The sequence below is a fragment of the Somniosus microcephalus genome, chromosome 13 (genome assembly GCF_052327205.1).
Source record: "Somniosus microcephalus isolate GS21.2 chromosome 13, FLI_Smic_1.0, whole genome shotgun sequence".
NCBI classification, from domain to species: Eukaryota; Metazoa; Chordata; class Chondrichthyes; order Squaliformes; family Somniosidae; genus Somniosus; species Somniosus microcephalus.
This window is the reverse complement of record NC_140999.1, coordinates 61,984,658-62,009,266: the sequence shown is the minus strand read 5'-3', so window position 1 is coordinate 62,009,266 and position 24,609 is coordinate 61,984,658. Positions and strand designations below refer to the sequence as shown.

The window sequence follows — 24,609 nt, the reverse complement described above, 5'->3', positions numbered from 1 at the left end:
AGGTATGATCAGTAAGTTCGCAGATGACACGAAAATTGGTGGGGTGGTAAATTGCGAGGAGGAAAGCCTCAGGCTACAGGACGATATAAACGGGTTGGTCAGATGGGCGGAAAAGTGGCAAATGGAATTTAACCCTGAAAAGTGCGAGGTGATGCATTTTGGACGGACAAATAAGGCAAGGGAATACACAATGAGTGGTAGGACCCTAGGAAGTACAGAGGGTCAGAGGGACCTTGGTGTACATGTACATAGATCCCTGAAGGCAGCGGAACAGGTAGATAAGGTGGTTAAAAAGGCATATGGGATACTTGCCTTCATTAGCCGAGTCATCGAGTATAAGAGCAGGGAGGTTATAATGGAGCTGTACAAAACGCTGGTAAGGCCACAGCTGGAGTACTGTGTGCAGTTCTGGTCGCCTCACTATAGGAAGGATGTGATTGCATTGGAGAGGGTGCAGAGGAGATTTACCAGGATGTTACCTGGGCTGGAGCGCCTCAGCTATGAAGAAAGACTAAACAGGCTGGGGTTGTTTTCCTTGGAGCAAAGAAGGCTGAGGGGGGACCTGATTGAGGTGTACAAAATGATGAGGGGCATAGATAGGGTAGATAAAGAGGAACTTTTCCCCTTAGTAGGGGGGTCAATAACAAGGGGGCATAGATTCAAGGTAAGGGGCAGGAGGTTTAGAGGGGATTTGAGGAGGAACTTTTTCACCCAGAGGGTGGTTGGAGTCTGGAACTCACTGCCTGAAAGGGTGGTAGAGGCAGGAACCCTCACAACATTCAAGAAGCATTTGGATGAGCACTTGAAATGCCATTGCATACAAGGCTATGGACCAAATGCTGGAAAATGGGATTAGATTGGACAGGGCTTGATGGACGGCGCAGACACGATGGGCCGAAGGGCCTCTTTCTGTGCTGTATAATTCTATGACTCTATGACCCGGCTACCAAGAGAGGACAGGATATGCTCTCACTGCAGTCAGGGAGTGGTGGAGACAGAGATGCACTTCCTCACAGCTTGTAGAAAATATCAGGGCATAAGGGAGAATTTCTACCCAAAATTCACAAAAATATGGCCGGAATTCAGAAATTTGAATGACGACCAAAAACTCCCATACCTACTAGGGGAAGAGAGAAATTGTGTAACCTTAGCGGCACACTAAGTTAGAGCTTGCCATAAACAGAGGGACAACCACTAAATATAAGAAAAGAGTATATACAAATTATATGAATGTATATTTATACACTCAGGGATATATCTGTTTATACACTGTATGGATAGATCTGTATTTTTGTGTACAACCATGAATGTTTTTCGATGCTTTGGCAACATAAGATGTACCTTGTCATGCCAATAAAGCGATTTGAATTGAATTGAATTGATGGAGAGGCAGGAGGGTTTAGGGAGATGGGGAGGCAGGAGGGTTTAGGGAGATGGGGAGGCAGGAGGGTTTAGGGAGATGGAGAGGCAGGAGGGTTTAGGGAGATGGGGAGGCAGGAGGGTTTAGGGAGATGGAGAGGCAGGAGGGTTTAGGGAGATGGAGAGGCAGGAGGGTTTAGAGAGATGGAGAGGCAGGAGGGTTTAGAGAGATGGAGAGGCAGGAGGGTTTAGGGAGATGGGGAGGCAGGAGGATTTAGAGAGATGGAGAGGCAGGAGGGTTTAGGGAGATGGGGAGGCAGGAGGGTTTAGGGAGATGGGGAGGCAGGAGGGTTTAGAGAGATGGGGAGGCAGGAGGCTTTAGAGAGATGGGGAGGCAGGAGGGTTTAGGGAGATGGAGAGGCAGGAGGGTTTAGAGAGATGGAGAGGCAGGAGGGTTTAGAGAGATGGGGAGGCAGGAGGGTTTAGAGAGATGGAGAGGCAGGAGGGTTTAGAGAGATGGAGAGGCAGGAGGGTTTAGGGAGATGGAGAGGCAGGAGGGTTTAGGGAGATGGGGAGGCAGGAGGATTTAGAGAGATGGAGAGACAGGAGGGTTTAGGGAGATGGAGAGGTAGGAGGGTTTAGGGAGATGGGGAGGCAGGAGGGTTTAGGGAGATGGAGAGGCAGGAGGGTTTAGGGAGATGGGGAGGCAGGAGGGTTTAGGGAGATGGAGAGGCAGGAGGGTTTAGGGAGATGGAGAGGCAGGAGGGTTTAGAGAGATGGAGAGGCAGGAGGGTTTAGAGAGATGGGGAGGCAGGAGGGTTTAGAGAGATGGAGAGGCAGGAGGGTTTAGAGAGATGGAGAGGCAGGAGGGTTTAGAGAGATGGAGAGGCAGGAGGGTTTAGAGAGATGGAGAGGCAGGAGGGTTTAGGGAGATCGGGAGGCAGGAGGGTTTAGGGAGATGGGGAGGCAGGAGGGTTTAGAGAGATGGAGAGGCAGGAGGGTTTAGGGAGATGGGGAGGCAGGAGGATTTAGGGAGATGGGGAGGCAGGAGTGTTTACAGAGATGGAGAGGCAGGAGGGTTTAGGGAGATGGGGAGGCAGGAGGGTTTAGAGAGATGGAGAGGCAGGAGGGTTTAGGGAGATGGGGAGGCAGGAGGATTTAGGGAGATGGGGAGGCAGGAGTGTTTACAGAGATGGAGAGGCAGGAGGGTTTAGGGAGATGGAGAGGTAGGAGGGTTTAGGGAGCTGGAGAGGCAGGAGGGTTTAGGGAGATGGAGAGGCAGAGGGGTTTAGAGAGATGGAGAGGCAGGAGGGTTTAGAGAGATGGAGAGGTAGGAGGGTTTAGGGAGCTGGAGAGGCAGGAGGGTTTAGGGAGATGGAGAGGCAAAGGGGTTTAGAGAGATGGAGAGGCAGGAGGGTTTAGAGAGATGGAGAGGTAGGAGGGTTTAGGGAGATGGAGAGGCAGGAGGGTTTAGGGAGATGGAGAGGCAGGAGGGTTTAGGGAGATGGAGAGGCAGGAGGGTTTAGGGAGATGGAGAGGCAGAGGGGTTTAGAGAGATGGAGAGGCAGGAGGGTTTAGGGAGATGGAGAGGCAGAGGGGTTTAGAGAGATGGAGAGGCAGGAGGGTTTAGGGAGATGGAGAGGCAGAAGGGTTTAGGGAGATGGGGAGGCAGAAGGGTTTAGAAAGGTTATTCCAGAGCATGGGCCTAAACAGCAGAGGACATAGTCGGCAACACCGAATCCACACAGGCCACGGACGATGCGGTCACCTGCTCCAGAAGTGAAGGTGAGGGACGACCCGAAGTGCGACTGTGGCCATGAGTCCCAGACCATGGAACACATCACATCAACCTGCCCACTAAGAACTGTTGCGGGAGGCACCTCATTTCTCCACTCGACATCTCAGGAGGCCATTGAATGCATAGCCAAGCTAGACATCCCATTATAAGCTTTTCCCGTCATACGAAACAACAACAAGTGGGGTGAAGCAAGAGGGGGTTTGCACAAGAGTCCAGAATTGGAGAAACACAGAGTTGGTATAGGGGGTTGTAGGGCTGGAGGAGGTTAGAGATAGGGAGAGGAAAGACCATGAAGGGATTTAAGCGTGAGGATTTTAAATTTGAGGTGTTGGGGGAGCCGGAGTTAATGCAGATTAGCAAGGACATGGTGATGGATGAGCAGAATTGGTGGAGATTTATGGATGAACTAAAGTTTATGGAGTGCGAAAAATGAGAGGCCGGCCAGGAAAGCATTGGAGTAGTCGAGTCTGGATGTGACAACGATGTGGATGAGGGTCTCAGTGACAGATGATTGGGGCAGGAGCGGAGACAGGTGATGTTCCAGAGGTGGAAGTAGGCTGTCTTTGTGATGGAGAGGAAATGGGGTCAGAAATTTAGCTCAGGGTCGAATAGGATGTCGAGATTGTGAACAGTCTGATTCAGCCTGAGACAATGGCCAGGGAGGGCGATGGAATCAGGGGCAAAGGAGCAGGGTTTGTGCTGGGGGCTGAAGACAATGTGGTCGTCCCAATGTTTAACTACGGCTCATCCAAGACTGGATACCGGACAAGCAGTCTAAAAAACAGCGGCAGTGGAGGGGTCGAGACAGATGGTGGAGAGGTAGAGCTGGTTGAATGATGAAGGATGAACCAACTATGGCTAACCAAGGATGGTAAGGATGGTATCAAATTGAAAGAAAAGGCATACAATGTTGCGAAGATTAGTGGTAGGCCAGAAGATTGGAAAAATTTTAGAAACCAGCAAAAGATGACTAAAAAAATAATAGAGGGAGAAAATAGCTTATGAGAATAAACTAGCAAGAAATATAAAAACTGACAGTAAGACCTTCTACAAGTATATAAAAAGGAAGAGAGTAGCTAAGGTAAACATTGGTCACTTAGAAGACGAGACTGGGGAAATAATAATGGGAAACAAGGAAATGGCAGAGGCATATTTTGTATCTGTCTTCACAGTAGAAGACACTAAAAACATCCCAGTAATAGTAGAAAATCAAGGGGCAAAAGGGAGGGACGAACTTAAAACAATCACCATCTCTAGAGAAGAAGTGCTAGGCAAACTTATGACTCTAAAGGCTGATAAGTTCCCTGGACATGATGGCCTGCATCCTAGGGTCTTAAAAGAAGTGGCTACAGAGATAGTGGATGCATTGATTGTAATCTTCCAAAATTCCCTTGACTCTGGAAAAGTCCCAGCGGATTGGAAAATTGCAAATGTATCGCCCTTATTCAAAAAAGGAGGGAGACAGAAAGCAGGAAACTATAGGCCAGTTAGCCTAACATCTGTCATTGGCAAAATGCTCGAATCCAATATTAAGGAAGTAGTAGCAGGGCATTTAGAAAATCATAATACAATCAAACAGAGTCAGCATGGTTTTATGAAAGGGAAATCGTGTTTGACAAATTTATTAGAGTTCTTTGAGGAGGTAGCGAGCAGGGTGGATAAAGGGGAACCAGTTGATGTAGTGTACTTGGATTTTCAAAATGCATTCGACAAGGTGCCACATAAAAGGTTACTGCATAAGATAAGAGCTCATGGTGTTGGGGGTAATATATTAGCATGAACAGAGGATTGGCTAACTAACAGAAAAAAGAGAGTAGGGTTAAATGGGTCATTTTCAGGATGGCAATCTGTAACTAGTGGGGTGCCACAGGGATCAGTGCTGAGGCCACAACTATTTTCAATCTATATTAATGACTTGGATGACGGGACTAAGTGTACTGTTGCCAAATTTGCTGCTGTTACAAAGATAAGTGGGAAAGCAAGTTGTGAGGGGGACATAAAGGGCTGGATTTTACCAGCCCTGAAGAGGCGGGTTTGGAGACGGGACTGCTGGGAAAGTCAAAAAGAATGGGAGCGGGTTCCAAACCCGCTCCCAACCTGCCTCCAACCAATCTTCCCGGGAGTCCCCGATTTGCGCAGGGGCATGACTCCTAGCGGAGGGAAGAGGATTATAGCCACTTAACTGCCTGTTCTTAAGAGGTTTTTTCCAATTTTTAGACTTCCCAATGTCAGGGAACCCCACCAGGGCGAGTGAGGCATGCTGTGGGTCTGTTGTTATGTTGGTGTATAGATGACAGCTGCAGGAGTGGTATGAAGGATGCAGTGGGACACTGGTGAGTATCAGATGTAAGGAAATGTTGGGAATGTCATTTTTAATGTGTTTAGATTTTTCTGTAGGTGACCAGCTTTGAAGTGTTTGTGTGGCCTCACCTCAATGGGAGAAGTGACAGATTGCTTCTAACCCTCACTTGCAGCTGCCATCTGTTTCATCCTAAGGAGAGAGTCACTGGAGAGCCTGGGTGCAAGGGCTCACCTGTGTACAGTGATTGTCAGTGTTTGATAGCACCTCAATGCTGTCAAACACTGTCAAAAATTTATGGTTCATGTGCCTTTAAGAAAACCGGCAGACGAAGCGTCATCAACTGACGTCATCTGACACCAGCTTTCCCTTAATTGGCCAGCAAGCCTGCAGGGCGGGCTTAACAAGGCCAAACTGGGAAAATAGTGACTGTGCGTCAGATGTCGTTGGGGGTGGGACTAGAACCCGGAAGGCAGCAGTCCTGCCCCAACGCGTCTCAGTGAGTAAAATACAGCCCAAAGAGTCTGCAAAGGGATATAGATAGGTTAAGTGAGTGGGCAAGAATTTGGCAGATGTAGTATAATGTGGGAAAATGTGAATTTATCCACTTTGGTAGGAAGAATAGAAAAGAAAAATAATATTTAAATGGAAAAAGACTACAGAATGCGGCGGTACAGAGGGATTTGGGTGTCCTCGTACATGAAACACAAAAAGTTAACATGCAGGTGCAGCAAGTAATTAGGATGGCAAATGGAATGTTGGCCTTTATTTCAAGGGGGATAGAGTATAAAAGTAGGGAAGTCTTGCTACAACTGTACAGGGTATTGGTGAGACCACACCTGGAGTACTGCGTACAGTTTTGGTCCCCTTATTTAAGGAGGGATATACTTGCATTGGAGGCAGTACAGAGAAGGTTCACTAGGTTAATTCCTGGGATGGAAGAGTTGTCTTATGAGGAAAGGTTGAGCAGGTTGGGACTATACTCATTGGAGTTTAGAAGAATGAGAGGTGATCTTATTGAAACATACGAGATTCTGAGGGGGGTTGGTCAGGGTAGATGCTGAGAGGATGTTTCCCCTCGTGGGGGAATCTAGAATGAGGGGGCATAGTCTCAGAATAAGGGGCCGCCCAGTTAAGATGGAAATGAGGAGGATTTCTTCTCTGAGGGTCATGAACCTTTGGAATTCTTTACCCCAGAGAGCTGTGGAAGCTGAGTCACTGAATATACTCAAGGCGGAGATAGGCAGATTTTGAGCAACAGGGGAGTCAAGGGTTATGGGGAGCGGGCAGGAAAGTGGAGTGGAGTCCAAAATCGGATCAGCCATGATTTCATTGAATGACGGAGCAGGCTCGAGGGGCCGAATGGCCTGCTCCTGCTCCTATTTCTTATGTTGGTCATCGTTAGTGTACATGTAGAAGATAACCCCATGTCTGCAGATGATGTTGCCAAGGAGCAGCACATAGATGAGGAAGAGGAGGGGGGGCCAAGATCCTTGGTAGACTACGGTGATAACTATACTGGGCGTGAAGAGTAGCCAATGCTGGAGATACTTTGGCTATAATAGATAAGTGTGGAACCAGACGAGGACAATCCCACTGAGCTAGGCAATGGAGGAAAGGCATTGGAGGAGGATAGGATGGCCAACTGCGTCAAATGCTGCAGAGAGATCGAGGAGGACGGAGAGAGAAAATGCACCATCACAGAGGATGTCATCTTTTTAAACAAATGTGTCTCTCAGACCTGGCAACAATAGTTCCAAGATAGTGAGATATGAGTCGGTAGCTGTCACAAGGGCCAATACATTAATGGGGTGAATATGTGGCAGCACAGGTTTAATGTTTAAAGAAGTGTTAAATTAAATTTCTATTAACATCCTCAAAATGTAAAATCACAAAATGCTTCACCAGTTTTTCCCTTTCAAAATAAAGCATTATATTAGACACATGTGCAGGTTGTTCAGCTAGACACCTGATACCAGCTACAAATTGATGATTAAATTTTGATCGTGTCATAACATATTGGATTTTTCAGCATTCATTAAAATTAATCTTAAATGAGACACTGGGGATACAAACAGTTCACTTAGCTTCTGGATGAGGCATTACAGTGGGGAAAATGATACAGCTTCTTGCGAGTATATTGAGATCCATCAAGCTGCTACTGCAGCATCTGAAATAGTAAACCCAGGAATGAGGGGGGGTTACAGAAATGTAGAGAACTTACTTGCCACATTTGGTGCATTCTTCCACAAACATGTTGCCATGGAGCTCGGACAGCTTGTCCCTGTGGAAAGAAAACCCAGTAAAATCATGAAAACCCACCTGCATCCTGTATATTTACATAGAAACGACATCAAATATACAGCACAGTATCAGGTTATTTGGCCCAACTGCTCCACACGAGCCTCCTCTCACCCTACTTCATCTAACTCGAGTAGCATATCCTTTCTCCCTCATATACTTATCTAGCTTCCCCTTAAATGCATCTATGCTATTTGCCTCAACCACTCCCTGTGGTAGTAATTTCCACATTCTAACCACTCTCTGGGTGAAGAAGTTTCTCCTGAATTCCCCATTGAATTTATTAGTGACTGTCTTATATTTATGGCCACTAGTTTTAGACTCGCCCACAAGTGGAAACATCACTTGTTTCAATAACTAATTTGTATTCGGCGAAGAACCGAGTAAGGGCAAAGACTTCAAATGGCAAAGTTCTCACACCCTGCGCCTTCATTGGGACCTGGTGTATGGTCAGAGAAGGAAATGGAACCTACTTGGGGGTCCAGACAGGGATCGAAACCTGAACTCCCCAAGATTCAGGTGCAACTTTTTTTTTTAATCCAATTTTTAAAATGGTCCCCTTACAAAGGCAGCTGCAACCGCCATCACTCCCCCACCCCGGTCTGACATGCGTCTGCTGCACTTCCCGGGGTCTCAAAACAGGGCAAACACCCTAGATGCACCCCTAGTAACATCAGCCAAACATCAGTCCATGTAATTAATAGCAAGTGCCTGACGCCTTGCTCGCAAAAGTAAGCACCTTCACCGCTTACCCCATAAACATTCGAAAGCAGCAGGATAGGGTTCTGGGGTTTGTAGAAACTGCAGGATTCCCCCTCCCAAGCCCAGAACATGTCACAGACTGCACACATGTAGCCCTGCACACTCCTTCCTACAATGCTTGACTCACAAGGGATTCCACTCAATAAATGTCTGGCTAGTCTGTGACCATCAGTCAAAGATCATTCATGTCACTAGCTGCTACTGGCAGAACAAAAACTGAAAATGCATCGAGAGGCTACTGAGAATAATCATCGCCCTATGGTAGCAGAGCGACCCTTGGAAGGCCTTCTTTCACTGTTGGTGTACAGAGGGAGTGGGGAGAAAAAGGAAAGGATGGGTTTAAGGCTGATTATATCAACCCCCAAAATAAAGGTGTAACCATAGAAAAATGAATTTTATCCATCAAATATTGTTCATTAAATTCTTTATACAAGAAAAATATTGAATTAGCAGCTACGTTATATATTTACAGTGTATTCTTGTTGCAAAGAAAGACTTGCACTTACTGAGCACCTTATCATCTCTCTCAGAAATAGCTCAAAGCATTTGCATACAACGAGTTACAGTGGCTTATGTAGGCAAATATTTTATTCGCAGAATCCTACAAATAGCAATGGGATTAATGACCAGTTCATCTCTTTGGGTAGTGTTGGTTTAGTAGAAGAATGTGAGGCTGAACACTTGAGAGCTGCCTGCTCTTTGTACACTTCTATTTGAATAGGCAGATGAGTGAGTGCAGGACGCTGCTTACCGATATATTAAAAATCTTGTGTCAGTCCATGATTCCGGTCAACTTTTCCAATTATAAACTTCTATGTCCACATTTATGATTGAAACTGCCTATGTAAATCTGTCACGCTGTAATTACTCCCTCTCATCAGTGGGGGCGCAACAGCACTTCTATGGGAGAACACTATAGATTCAGGGTAAGGGGCAGGAGATTTAGAGGGGATTTGAGGAGGAACTTTTTCACCCAGAGGGTGGTTGGAATGTGGAACTCAATGCCTGAAAGGGTGGTGGAGGCAGGAACCCTCACAACATTCAAGAAGCATTTGGATGAGCACTTGAAATGCCATTGCATACAAGGCTATGGACCAAATGCTGGAAAATGGGATTAGACTGGACAGGGATGGATGGGCGGCGCAGACACGATGGGCCGAAGGGCCTCTTTCTGTGCTGTAAAACTCTATGACTCTATGACTATAATTACAGTGTGACAAGTTCTCGTAGGCAGTCTCCGTTATAACTGTGGACATGGGAATTTATAGTAAAAATATAAAGTAAGGACAGAACAAATGACTTTAAAATGAGGACTGAAGTACATCTGCTACCCTGGCCCAATTATCGCCAGCTCTCTAACCCCACTTCACCTGAAGACTACACCGGGGCTTCACCCACTGTGTGCAATGCGACTGTAGATCCACCAGTATATATTATAAATTAAATAATTTGATCAAATGCAAAAAGATGGACAGCCCTGCGGCAGTGTGAGCAGATCAGTGCAGACATCTGTAAACGCATGCCCTGGCACCTGTAGTAACAGCCAGAGACCCAATTCACGTACGAACCGGGGTCAAGCAAGGCTGTCATCGCACCAACGCTCTTCTCGATCTTCCTTGCTGCAATGCTCCATCTCACCCTCAGTAAGCTCCCCACTGGAGTGGAGCTAATTTACAGAACAAACGGGAAACTGTTCAACCTCCGTCGCCACCAGTCTAGATCCAAGGTCATCCCATCCTCTGTCGTCGAATTACAGTATGCAGACGACGCTTGCGTCTGCGCTCACTCGGAGGTTGAACTCCAAACCATCGTCAACACCTTCACCGAAGCATATGAGAACATGGGCCTTACACTAAACATCCGTAAGGCAAAGGTCCTCTACCAATCTGCCCCCGCCACACAGTACTGCCCTCCAATTATCAAAATCCACGACAAGGCCTTGGACAACGTGGACCACTTTCCATACCTCGGGAGCCTACTGTCAACAAGGGCAGACGTCGACGATGAAGTCCAACACCGCCTTCAATGTGCCAGTGCAGCCTTCGGTCGCCTGAGGAAGAGAGTGTTTGAAGACCAGGACCTCAAACCCGGTGCTAAGCTCATGGTCTACAGAGCAGCAGTGATACCCGCTGTATGCGTCAGAGACATGGACCATGTACAGCAGGCACCTCAAAGCACTGGAGGGGTACCACCAACGCTGCATCCGCAAGATCCTGCAAATCCATTGGCAGGATAGGTGCACCAACGTCATTGTTCTTGCGCAGGCCAACATCCCCAGCATCAAAGCTTTGACCACGCTCGATCAGCTCCGATGGACGGGTCACACTGTCCGCATGCCCGATACGAGACTCCCAAAACAAGCGCTCTACTCGGAGCTCCGGCACAGCAAGAGAGCCCCAGGTGGGCAGAGGAAATGCTTCAATGACACCCTCAAAGCCGCCTTGAAAAAGTGTAACATCCCCACCGACACCTGGGAATCCCTGGCCCAAGACCGCACAAAGGGGAGGAGAAGCATCCGGGAAGGCGCCGAACACCTCGAGTCTCTTCGCCGGGAGCAAGCGGAAGCCAAGCGCAGGCAGCGCACGTCAACCCAAGCACCCCAGCCACCCACCCCTTTAACCACCGTCTGCCCCAACTGTGACAGAGACTGTAGGTCCCGCATTGGACTAATCAGTTACCTGCAAACTCATTTTTAATGAGGAAGCAAGTCATCCTCGGTTCCGAGGGACTGCCTAAGAAGGAGAAGAAGGTGGTAACAGCCCAACTAAAAACGGATACTGCTGGAAAACACACAGCAGGCTCATCGTGTCTGAAAAGGAATGGGCTAACGTTTCAGGCAAAGACCCTTTATGGTGAGGACACTCTAGCAATGCTCCCTCTAAGCTGCACAGCCACGCAGCTCTCTGCTGCTTCAGTGCAGCCCGGGACCGGCTTTTCCAATGTTAAGTTTCTGTGAATGGGCCGCACAGCCCCTTAAAGGGGCCGGCACCCAAAAATGATTAGGGGGAACACTGCACTCTAGCTGTTGAAATATGATTTTGCGGAGTAAAGAAATACACTAGTTACATCAGTTTGAGACCAGTGTATTTTACCCACAAGCGTCACTTCTACAAATGGACCTTGACCTGAAAATTACTTATCTTTGACTGCATCTGTAAGAAGGATGTACAAATTACTACCCTTAAATGGCATTTCAGAGGACCTCTTCTCTCATGTTCGTGTAGATCACTTATTCCTCCAATTCTCCCCCCTATATTTGTTTGTTACATTTTCCCTTTAAACAGAAACTCATCCCTCGATGTTCTCTTCCCCTGCCCTCACTCCCCCAGACTGCTGTGAGCAAATGCATTGCATGGTGTGGTACTGAGGCAAACAGACCAGGTTCAATACCGGGCATGTGGTGATTAGATAGGGCTGCTTAGGAGGTGCAAGAATTGGCTTCAGCAGCCTCAGGTCTAAGGAAGGGGAAAAGAACAGCTGGGCTCCCAGTTCCCATCACTAGCTAGTGACCTGCTGCTAGAAATGAGTGCAGACTGGGGCAGGCTTTGGTTGTCACAGTCAACCCACCAAAACTCAATGTGGAACTACACCCCTGCAGCAGTCACTGCTTTCAGAAAAGGAATGGTATGGGAGGGGGAGAAGAGCAATCAATGGGGGTAAATGAAAAGCACAAACAATATTCATACTAACAACCAGTTATCGTCAAAACGCCTGAAATGTCCATATATCCCTCTGGGAACATTTATCCAATACTAATGATGTAGATCAATCATCCTGATCGTTAAGGCTTTAAAACAGTCTGCATATTAATTTAGTTTTCCAGTCAGGAGGATGTGTAGCATGAATAATGTGGATTGAAATTTAAGATACATAGTACAGAATTAATGTAAATATAATGGGCAATAAAAACCACAGTCCCTTTTGCACCTATTCTGTGTCACTGCTTCAAAAAAGGCATAAACTTTAGAAGTGGAAAGCTCTTTATCTTTACGGCCCCCTCCAAAATAACTTCAATTTTTTAAACTCTCAATTCTTTATTAAAGTTCCGCCATTTAGATTTTGTGGCTCAGGAAGATGGAGTTTCTTCAATATGAGAAATACGCTAATTTTCTGCCTCAAAATATAACAGCTTATTGTTTCTTTTTGGCTTTGTTTTACCCGATTTTCTCGGTCAGATAAAAAGGAGTCCTATTGTTACATCCCTGGGCTACCCTATCACATAATTAGACATTAGACAGTATGGGCGCACTCCTGAACCTAAGGCAATCAGACTGCTTACAGGAGTGGCCTGCACTGCTGTACCCTAGAAAGTATCTCAGGCAAGACTAACAAGAGCTTCACGTGACCTCTACATTATCTTAATGCTGATTTGCATATGCTCAAGGCAGACATATGGTGGCAAAAATGGAGAAATACTCCATTCCCCAGTAACGACATCCCTCATGGAGAGCCGTCCATGTATAAACATGATGAAGTGGGGGGTGGGATCTATGCTAGTCCTACAAAAACTTTGCTTTAAAAAAACGCTGTTGGAATAAAACAAAGCTGCACAATTCAGATCTTTCTGTGCCACGTTAAGGAACTGCTGCTAATTTTATGGAGTTATTTGATGTCAGCAGGAGGGCAGAGAATCAAACTAAAGGTTAACGAGTAAAGATTTGTTAAAGGAACCCATAGCTTGTTGCTCAGCATGAGGAAACACTCTTCCAAAAGATAAGAGCCAGGCGTGGAGGAACTGAAGATATTTAAAAAAATCAATTTTTAAAAACTCCAATCCATTTTCTTATATATTACAAGTCCTGTGCATATCAAAGCTCACACTTTAAATATATCCTTAGCACAAAAAAAGGCACGGTTTTCTGATTGGCTCAGCTTTCCCATTAACCATCAGAAAACACGTAACCATGATCCATTTATACGGTCAAAAATTGAGGCTGGAAGCAAAAAAGGTAGGAAGGTGACATTTATTATATTTTTCTTTCTCCTAATTTTTAAATTACTTATATAATTCTTTTTTTGAGGTCTCCAAGCTCTACTTCTCGATTTAGAACATCCTTCTCTCGTACCCTTTCTAAGTTTGGTAGTGTCCTGCATTATAGTCTCTGGGCCTTCACCCGAGTTTCTCAACTAAAAAAAAACACCTCGTAAGGTATCAGCCATGGCTCACTGGGTAGCACTCTCACCCAAATTGAATTCCAAACAGTATTTGTTTGAAGAGATGTGAAGCTCCAGAATTAGTTTCAATGATTCTGCCTCGGGCCATAAAGTGATTGAAAATGCTGTTGCTCGTATGAAAATTGGTTTCTTCATTTCAAGGGGCTGGAACCATTCTTCTTCTTAGGCAGTCCCTCGGAACCATTAAGAACTGTATAGCATGCCAGTTGATTTTTGCAATCATTCTGGCTTCAGTAATGAAAATATCACCTGTGCAGCCTTTGATAAGTGTTACCCAGTCACAGCCTGATTTGCATCAGCCTCATATTTTGCACGATCAAAGACTCCTCCCTGTTATTAAGTGAATCTGAAGACGTTCAAATTAAAGTTACTGTGTTGAAAGGCACACTCCAGGATACACTTTTCAATATAAACAGGGCTTTTAAGTACAGCCAAACAGTCCAAGTCCAGCACAGGTTTTAATTCCCCAGTCACAAAGTAGACTTTGTAAGACGCACCGTATATAGGTCATGTCTACGGTAAGTGCTGCCAACGATGCTGCTTCAGCCAAATCATCTCCCACAAACTGGGCATTGAACAACAAGCTCGAGCCTTGTGACTACTCCTTCAATGGGAAGTGATTGATTATCAAATCTATCCCTGAATGTCAAGATATACTTTAATAAATGCTAGTTTTATGTTCCAGAAGATAACTACGAAGGAACGACAATGTCTGAACAGATGGACGAGTTTGCAATCCGCTCCGAGATCTGTTCACACCAGAGTACCATAAAGTCTGGTCAATTGTTGATGCTGGGGTAAAGGTCACAACTGTGGCTTGAGTACGGGGCAGTTAGCCAAAAACAACCAAATTGGTGCAGAAGTTACAGTTCTAGATGTGAAGGCTGGCAGAAAGTGTGTTTAGGTACAATTTACGCAGCAGATTTTATGCACTCCCCAGCCAGCTGTGTAGTGGTGTCTCGCCCAGTAAGCCCTGTACTACTGAGCAAAGCCCAAAACAGCCAGCTGTGTCGTGGTGTCTCGCCCAGTAAGCCCTGTACTACTGAGCAAAGCCCAAAACAGCCAGCACATATTATCAGATTCATCATTCTTACAAGCACAATGTAAAAGGGAAAAGTAATTTCTGACCCCATTGTCTAGGAGTCTCTCTACAGATTCGCAATGACCATTTCTTCCTCTCCACAATCTCTTGCTTGATCAAGAAACTAATTCCCTTTTGAATGCATCAATGGAGTCTGGGTTTGCTGTGCAGCATGCCATTTATCCTGAGTTCCCAAACCAGCAACCTCCGCCACGTAGAAGGACAAGGGCAGCAGGCGCATAGGAACACCATCACCTCAAAGTTGCCCTCCAAGTTACAATCCATCCTGACTTGGAAATATATCACCGTTCCTTCATCATCGCTGGGTGAAAATCCTGGAACTCCCTCCCTAGCAGCACTGTGGGAGAACCTTCACCACACGGACTGCAGCGGTTCAAGAGGAAGCTCACCACCACCTTCTCAAGGGCAATGAGGGATAGGTAATAAATGCTGGTCTTGCTTGTGGCACCCATATCACAAGAATGAATAAACAAAATAATTAACTAAGAGTGAAGTTATGCAATGCATACCATTACTGTAAATTCTTTAGCGTTTCGCCCTGTACACCTGATCTCTAGCCCAGTTTTACTGCATGTTACCCGGCCCCACACTGGGAGGACGGAATAGTTTGGAATGTAGATTGCTACAATTATAACTCGGATGGTGTAAGTGCACGGTGTAGGTACTGAATGCAGTGCCTGGAATGCACTTTAGAATGTGAAACTCATTCTGAATGAAATGTCCACTTTTAGTACCATTTCCTCAAAGGACCTCAAAAGGGTTTTTTGCAAATTCGCTGACCAGTCACATTGCAGAATCCAAATCTCCATGTGACAGTATTCTCACAATGTCTCAGAGAGAGAAGAAAGTCACCAAGAGCAACATGAACTGAAAGCAAACCTACTAAAATATGTGTGTATCCTTTTAACCTGTGGTATAAACAGAATACTGCATGGGTGGCTGAGGCAAACATTTTATTCTGGCTGTGAGGAAGATTCTTATAGCCAATCTACATTTTCCTTATTCAAATTCTGTATTCCCATTACATCCCTCTGAACAGACCAATTTGAGCTGGAATTTGATTAAGGCCCAGCTAAAATGAACTGAACTGCCTTTTCTTATTCCTGCCTGTTGATATTCTCACACAAAGACGCATTTTCGGTAAAAATAGATGTTTTAAGTGTATAATAATACAGTACAATTGGAGTCCCTAGATTCCACTGCACTCCAACAACATTTAAAACTTGAGAGACTAGGAGACAAAGCTTTCAACAATTTCTACAATAACAATACCACAACCCTTAGAGTCAGCATTACTAATGACACAACTTCATTCTTTACACAAACAGAAAAGGCAATAAAACCAGTTTACTCATTAAAGGAAAAAGAACAAAACTCCAAATGAACAGCAGAGGCAACTTTCTGCCAGGCACAATCCAGTACAGGAAACTTTGTTATATCCGGCACCGACGGGACCGAGCTGTTGCTGATCTATCAAAACTGCCGGACATACAAAGTTAATGTTGAAGCATACGGAGGTTTTCATCTCCGTATCTGACAACAAACACTGTTGCTTAGCAACAGCTTGTAAACAGTCGGCCCGTACCTTGGAATCGTCTCTGTAGCTTAGCAACAGCTTCAGAGAGACTTTCCAGAGCCCGACTGTTGAAAACAAAGCCACGAGAAGAAAAAAAACCTAACAAAACGGCTCCTGATTTCTGCCGGTAGATCGAGGTTTCCAGACATACAACCTCCAGATAGACCAAAGTTTCCTGTATATGGTTAAATGATGCACTGTGGCAAAAATTGCCATGAGTCATTAGATTCCTCAGATAACAAGTTTTAATTAGTATCCTGAAACAGGGGCACTGAACAATTGAGGGCTATAATCCCAAGGAGTGAATGACTTGAAGGGAATTCCAGGTTTTTATTTTTGGTAACAAATGTAAATTCACCACATGCACATGCTCAAAAATGTCACTTCATCACACATTCTGGCTGTTTTCTATTCTCATGCAGTACGGAGATCCCCAACAATGTCACCAATTTAAGGTTTCCAAACTTTAACTGCTCTTTATTTGAAGGTTTGGTATATTGAAAACTCTATTCAGAGGCTAGGTATTCTGCGGCGAGTGTCTCACCTCCTGACTCCCCAGAGCCTTTCCATCATCTACAAGGCACAAATAAGGATTGTGATGGAATACGCTCCACTTGCTTGGATGAGTGCAGCTCCAACAACACTCAAGGAGCTCGAAACCATCCAGAACAAAGCAGCCCGCCTGATCGGCATCCCATCCACCACCTTAAACATTCACTCCCTCCACTACCGGCGCACCGTGGCTGCAGTATGTAAAAGATGCACTGCAGCAACTCGCCAAGGCTTCTTCTGCAGCACCTCCCAAACCCGCCACCTCTACCACCTAGAAGGACAAGGGCAGCAGGCACATGGGAACACCATCACCTCCAAGTTCCCCTCCAAGTCACACACCATCCTGTCTTGGAAGTATATCGCCGATCCTTCATCGTTGCTGGGTCAAAATCCTGGAACTCACTACCTAACAGCACTGTGGGAGTACCTTCACCACACGGACTGCAGCAGTTCAAGGCGGCGGCTCACCACCACCTTCTCAAGGGCAATTAGGGATGGGCAATAAATGCTGGCCTTGCCAGCAACGGCGCCATCCCATGGATGAATACAAAAAATACGCAAATCATGATCAGAAAACTCAGTAATGAGCTGAAAAGGTGCAAGTGTGAGCTGGTACATTTTGGTAGGAGGAATAAGGAGGCCACATGGTCCTTGGAAAATACGAGTCTAAATGAGATAGAGGAGCAAAGGAATCGAGAGGAACAGATATACAAATCATTAAAAGTAGAATCACAGGTTAATTAGGACATAAAAATGAAAACAAAGCACTGGGCTTCATTTCTAGAGGAATAGAATGGAAAAGCAGAGAAATTACATTAAACCTTGGTTAGACCACAGAGTACTGTTCTGGTGTCCATATTACAAAAAGGATACAGCAGCATTGGAGAAGGTGAAAATAAGATGTACAAGGATGATACCAGAAATGAGAGGTTATAACCATCAGGAAAGATTGAACAGGTCAGGGCTCTTTTCTCTAGAAAAGAGAAGGTCAAGGGGTGACCTGGTATAGGTCTTTAAAATTATGAAGTGAATTGATAGGGTAGACATAGAGAAGATGTTTCCACTTGTGGTGTGAAGGAATAAGCCATATAACCTATTCAGAAAAATACACTATCTTATGAAAGAATTCTTAAAACATGACAAAGTGGGTTTGGAAATCTAGAAACCTAACTATGAAAGCATTCTGGCTATTGAGATAAGGTAGTTGTTGACCCTGAATAAATAACCTTATTGAAACAGAAGGTTAAGGGTTCCGACAGGCTGAACTTTTTGGAACGAAACAATGGCTCACCCTAGATAAGGTGTTCTAATTTACACTTCATAAAGAAGCACATAAAGGAACATCTGCCCTCGTAAAGATGACATCAAGTAAGGAACACCTGCTGTCACACCATTTCTTTATATGGTAAACTTAGAACACCTAGAGATGAGACACGAGTCTGGCTGAGCTGGCAGTAAGAAAAATGACTAGAGATAATTAGCTTGCATCAGCAGAAAACCTTAAAGGAAATACCACTGGAAAAGGGTATAAATATTGAACGCTCAAATGGGATAGTAGACTCGCTTTAATCGGGCAAAGCGATTCTCGGCTTCAAAGGCGGCTCTGTAAGTCTCCAACTCTTTGTACCTCGGGGATCAAAGGTATTTATATTGGTGGATATCCTGTAGACTTTAAGAACTGTAAAATTGTAGCGAAGTTAAGATTTGAAAGTAAGGTTCTCTGATAATAAGATTGTAAGCTCTCTCTTTTTGGAACTGTTAATGTTGCGATTGACTCACCAACTGCAAATAACATGTCGGTTCTTTAATAAACTTATATATTTTTAGAATAGTCTCACATAAGACTTCTGTATCAAAAACTCGTGAACTCAATCTCTGTACACACTTTGGTGAGGAGGTGCAGAATTCTGGGGGAGGTTTCCGGACCCTCATAGTATCCAGAACGTTACAGTCTAGCTAAACTTATTAAAAGTGCTATCTGGAGGACGGTAACATTTTCAGGTCGTTCCTTTCCTTTAGGCAGAGATAGTCCGGACCTTTAGACCCAATTAAGCAGCTTTAGGATTCGGCTACCTCAAACTTTAGTTGAAAGTGAACGTCTGAGAAATACGCCTGATCCAGGGTAGCCCTAAAGGAGCTAGAACTAGTAATTATCCCTTCAGTGGGTAATTCGAAATTAGGGTCATTAATATAAGATAGCCACTAATAAATCCAATAAGGAATTCAGGAGAAACTTCTTTACCCAGAGAGTGGTGAGAATATGGAACTTGCTACCACATGGAGTAGTTGAGGCGAACAGCATAGATGCATTTAAAGGGGAAAATAGATAAGTATATGAGAGGGAAAGTAATAGAAGAATATGCTGATAGGGTGAGATGAAGAGGGGTGGGAGGAGGCTCATGTGGAGCATAAGCCAATTGGGCCAAATGGTCGGTTTCTGTGCTGTAATTCTGTTAGTGACTGGAATATTTACTTGCACTGACAGGTGAGGGGCACGGGACTAGATGATGTGTATTTAACTTTGATGTACTCTCAATTGTATATACACATCAGCTTAAAAAAACTATCAAAAGCTGATCAGCAGCTTCAAAAAAGCTGACAAAACCATAAAACACTGACAGCTCAGAGATCGTCCTTGATCAGAGATTCTGGCAGGCGATGATGTGGAGTTAGGTTAAACTAGAGAGACCTGGGCTTCGCGTATTATTTATGATTTCGATCACTTTTATTACATTGTGCAAAGAATGTAAAGGCTGAAGGCAAGAGATTTATTTTCTGGGGAGAGTTCAGGAGGAACCCATCCAGGAAATTATGGATTTTGGCATCAGCTTTTTGGAGCCTGCTGCAATCAAGTGTAAATCTAAGTGCAATTTTTATAAGATCTAGCTAGATTTTAACCACCACTCCCATTTTCTCTTGGATATTCTGTAACTATTTACGCCCCATCTTTTGTTTCTTTACTTGTCCCATTATAACCTCCTTTTGCCTTGCACCATCATCACTTATGTCATTGAATCACTCCTGCCCTCCACCCTATCACAGATTTTCCATTTTGTTCCCTTATTACACCACCTCTGTACTTACCATATATCTGCCGCTGTACTTGCGTAAAAACTCTAACATCTTCCAATTCTGATGAAAGGTCATCGACCTGAAACGTTAACTCTGTTCCTCTCTCCACAGATGCTGCCTGAGCTGCTGAGTATTTCCAGCATTTTGGATTAATAGGCTAATGTTTTAACTCCAAGCTTGTTTTATCTGTTGACATTGTGCCCACTGGCCTTACTAAAGTCGGACTCACATCTTTGCAACAGTAACTACACTTCAAAAGTACTTCATTGGCAGTAAAGCGTTTTGTGACAACCCGAGGTTGTGTGAGGTGCTATATAAATGCATACACTTTCTCTCACTTACCTTTGTTCTGTGGAGGCCGTTTAGTTCAAAGGGTTTTACAACTGGGTGACATGTGGTTTTGTATCTAGCAGTTATTACCTGAACTGTGTCCTCCACTGGGTTCAGGAGAAAGTGTTTTTGAAATGTTTCCTGTTAGCTATATTCAGTTTGTCAAATGGAGTGGATCAATGGCTTATTAACTTGTTTTGCTATATCCTCGCTTTTCACTTTAAGGAGTACGAGCCTCCAAGCACCCACTGCGGTTTGAATCCTATGGATATTTGACAGCCTGATAAAAGTGCGAGAGGTACACGTGTTCCTGGTTGAACTTCAAAGGGGGAAGAAAAAGTATATCTTGGATAGGCTTGCTTCAGTTCAAATCTTCTGATGTCATTAAGGTAAAGGCAGGAGTCTCTAGGGGGAATAGGCAAAGACCTTCATGAAGTTATTGCTAAGGAACAATCCCTCAGGTCCAGAATTACTCTCAACAATTAGCGAAGCAGTGTGTGTGCTTATTATTTTCTGTATTCAAGGAGGAATAGACATGTTCTGTAAATTATGAACCACTAAGATTTTCTAATAAACTTGTTCCGTACGTTAGAGCCCAAGCCTCGGTTAGGTAACCGATTCCACTGCTTTCCAAAGTCTAGAAAGTCACAAGAGGCCTTGTGAAATATACGAATATATGAACAATGAGAGACAGGAAATGAGCCTCTGGTCTATCCAGCCAGTCCCACACAACTGCAATTCCTTGTGCGTCACAATATATACACTTCCCACCCCAGGCGAAAGCAATAAATGCTGGCCTTGCTAGCGAGGCACACAGAATAAATGAAACAAAAATGCTTTGCTACTGCATCAACAAGACATTTCTATTCCGCATGCCAGCCATCGGGTGCCAACTTCAGCATCAAGCTACTTTAAAAAAAAAATTATTCATGGGATGTGGGTGTCACTGGCAAGGCCAGTATTTATTGCCCATCTTTAATTGCCCTCGAGAAGGTGGTGGTGAGCCACCTTCTTGAACCGCTGCAGTCCGTGCGGTGAAGGTACTCCCACAGTGCTATTAGGGAGGGAGTTCCAGGATTTTGATCCAGCAACGATGAAGGAACGGTGATATACTTCCACGTCAGGATGGTGTGTGACTTGGGGGGGGAGCTTGGAGATGGTGGTGTTCCCATGTGCCTGTTGCCCATGTCCTTCTAGGTGGTAGAGGTGGCGGGTTTGGGAGGTGCTGCAGTGCATCTTGTAGATGGTACACACTGCAGCCACGGTCAGCCGGTGGTGGAGGGAGTGAATGTTTAAGGTGGTGGATGGGATGCTAATGAAGCGGGCTTGCTTTGTCCTGGATGGTGTCGAGCTTCTTGAGTGTTGTTGGAGCTGCACTCGTCCAGGCAAGTGGAGAATATTCCATCACACTCCTTACTTGTGCCTTGTAGATGGTGGAAAGGTTTTGTGGAGTCAGGAGGTGCGACACTCGCCACAGAATACCTAGCCTCTGACCGCTCTTGTTGCCACAGTATTTATATAGAGTCATAGAGTTTTACAGCACAGAAAGAGGCCCTTCGGCCCATCGTGTCCGCGCCGCCCATCCACCCCTGTCCTGTCTAATCCCATTTTCCAGCATTTGGTCCATAGCCTTGTATGCAATGGCATTTCAAGTGCTCATCCAAATGCTTCTTGAATGTTGTGAGGGTTCCTGCCTCTACCACCCTTTCAGGCAGTGAGTTCCAGATTCCAACCACCCTCTGGGTGAAAAAGTTCCTCCTCAAATCCCCTCTAAATCTCCTGCCCCTTACCCTGAATCTATGCCCCCTTGTTATTGACCCCCCTACTAAGGGGAAAAGTTCCTCTTTATCTACCCTATCTATGCCCCTCATCATTTTGTACACCTCAATCAGGTCCCCCCTCAGCCTTCTTTGCTCCAAGGAAAACAACCCCAGCCTGTTTAGTCTTTCTTCATAGCTGAGGCGCTCCATCCCAGGTAACATCCTGGTGAATCTTCTCTGCACCCTCTCCAAAGCAATCACATCCTTCCTATAGTGAGGCGACCAGAACTGCACACAGTACTCCAGCTGTGGCCTCACCAGCGTTTTGTACAGCTCCATCATAACCTCCCTGCTCTTATATTCTATGCCTCGGCTAATGAAGGCAAGTATCCCATATGCCTTTTTAACCACCTTATCTACCTGTTCTGCTGCCTTCAGAGATCTATGTACATGTACACCAAGGTCCCTCTGACCCTCTGTACTTCCTAGGGTCCTACCACTCATTGTGTATTCCCTTGCCTTATTTGTCCGTCCATGGACATATGGCTGCTCCAGTTAAGTTTCTGGTCAATGGTGACCCCCAGGATGTTGATGATGGGGGATTCAGCGATGATAATGCCGTTGAATGTCAAGGGGTGGTGGTTAGACTCTCACTTGTTGGAGATAGTCATTCCCTGGCACTTGTGTGGCTTGAATGTTACCTATTACAGTGACGTCACTTCTTAGTCGTGCAGACTGGAATATAAGTCACTTCCATTTTAGTTAAGATTTTCAGAGTTTGTGTATAAATGAAGTGGAAAGTTAATGTTTGGACAGAAGCACAATCCACACTCTGGCTGCCCCAGCACCTCGCAACTCCATTCCTGCTAAAACATTTCCAATTGAACTTGGATTTAGGCACATTTGACATCTCAGTGTTCAATAAATCTGTTCATTCAGCCACTCAAGATTGCTGTCTATAAAACAGTGGTTTGAAAATTGTTTCTAACCAGTGTTCCAGATCAGCGCCATATCTCCTGCCGTTGTAAAATAGTAGTTCTTCATTCAAAAGCCTTTATTTCTCTCATCAACTCTGCTTTCATATTCTACAGAATTTGGAAAAACATTCCTGTCAAGATATTTCACATCTGGGTGAGGAAATGATAAGCATGAGAAAGCAGAGACGGACATAATGAAAATCTATCTATGTGTCAGAGAAATTCACGCGATTCTACTAGTTAATGCTAAACTACTGTATACTGCCGAGTTACCTGGAAAGAAAAAAAAGACTTGCATTTCTATAGCGCTTTTCATGACCTCAGGACGACCCAGAGCGCTTTACAACCACTGAAGTACTTTTGAAGTATAGTCACTGCTGTAACGTAGGAAAAGCAGCAGCCAATTTGCACACAGCAAACACCCACAATCAGCAATGTGAGAATGACCAGATCACCTGTTTTGTGATGTCGATTGAGGGAGAAATATTGGCCAGGACACTGGTAATAACTCTCCTGCTCCTCTTCAAAATATTGCCATGGGATCTTTTATGTCCACCTTAGAAAGCAGATGGGGCCTCAGTTTAACGGCACCTCCAAAAGTGCAGCACTCCCTCAGTACTGTACTGCTGTGTCAGCCTAGATTTTAGTGCTCAAGTCTCTGGAGTGGGACTTGAACACTTGTGACTCAAGTGTGTTACTAACTGAGCCACAGCTGACATGGGTAAGAAATGTTCATGCAAAACACCAACAGGAGCAGTGCCCTTTCCCAACCTCTTCCTGCTCAAGTGCTGCTCATCACTGCAGCTTGCCCACTCCAATGCATTTTGATTGTCTGGCCACAACCCGTACTCGAGATTCTTCACATTTCCAGTAAATAAACATTCTTCAGACTTGCGAGCTGTAAAACTCTTCCCATGCAGCCCAAGAGTTCTTTTAATTGACCCCCCCTCACTCATCCATTGATAAAGACAACTTGGCAGAATTGTTTTTCCAAATAGGTTTGGTATTTTGGAGGTGAACAGAGGGAGAAAGATACAGCTCCCATTTCACACATTTATAAAATACATCAGTCGATCTCTCATGGGGTTGCACACGGAGTCCAGACCAAGCGGGGGGTAGAAGATGGTGAATCATTAGACCAGGGCACACAGACGTCATTTAGTCCACATTTTAAAGTCACAAATCCTGACCTTATTTTGATCTTTTCCATTTGAAATTCCTATGTCCACATTGATAATGGAAATGTGTCACGCTGTAATAACATCCTCCCGCCCAGCGGCAGCTCCAAAGGCCAGAAAGGTGATTGGACAGGTAGTCGAGGGCTGGGAATATTACTACAGCTGAGAGGGATGGAGGGGAAATTTCTCTCAGTGCGGGGGCGGAGGAATTAGGTCTGCGACTCAGGAGGGAGAGGGTGGAGGAGTAATGACCGGTAGAGCCAACAGTCACCGACTTCTTTGGGGACGTTGTTCCACTTTCAATAAATAAATTAAACAGTTCATGTTTCCACATGGAACTGGTTCCACACCATCCTCCTTTATTTCTC

The 24,609-nt window shown here is 45.0% G+C and overlaps 1 protein-coding gene across 1 annotated transcript in view; it reads right to left on the bottom strand.

Annotated features, from left to right (window-relative positions):
* sirt6 (sirtuin 6) overlaps window positions 1–24,609 on the bottom strand; it is a 111,055-nt gene that overhangs the window by 63,471 nt on the left and 22,975 nt on the right. Inside the window, exon 3 of the mRNA XM_086004968.1 lies at window positions 7,681–7,740. Coding sequence (XP_085861094.1) covers window positions 7,681–7,740 — 60 coding nt within the window. The remainder of the gene's footprint in view (window positions 1–7,680; window positions 7,741–24,609) is intronic.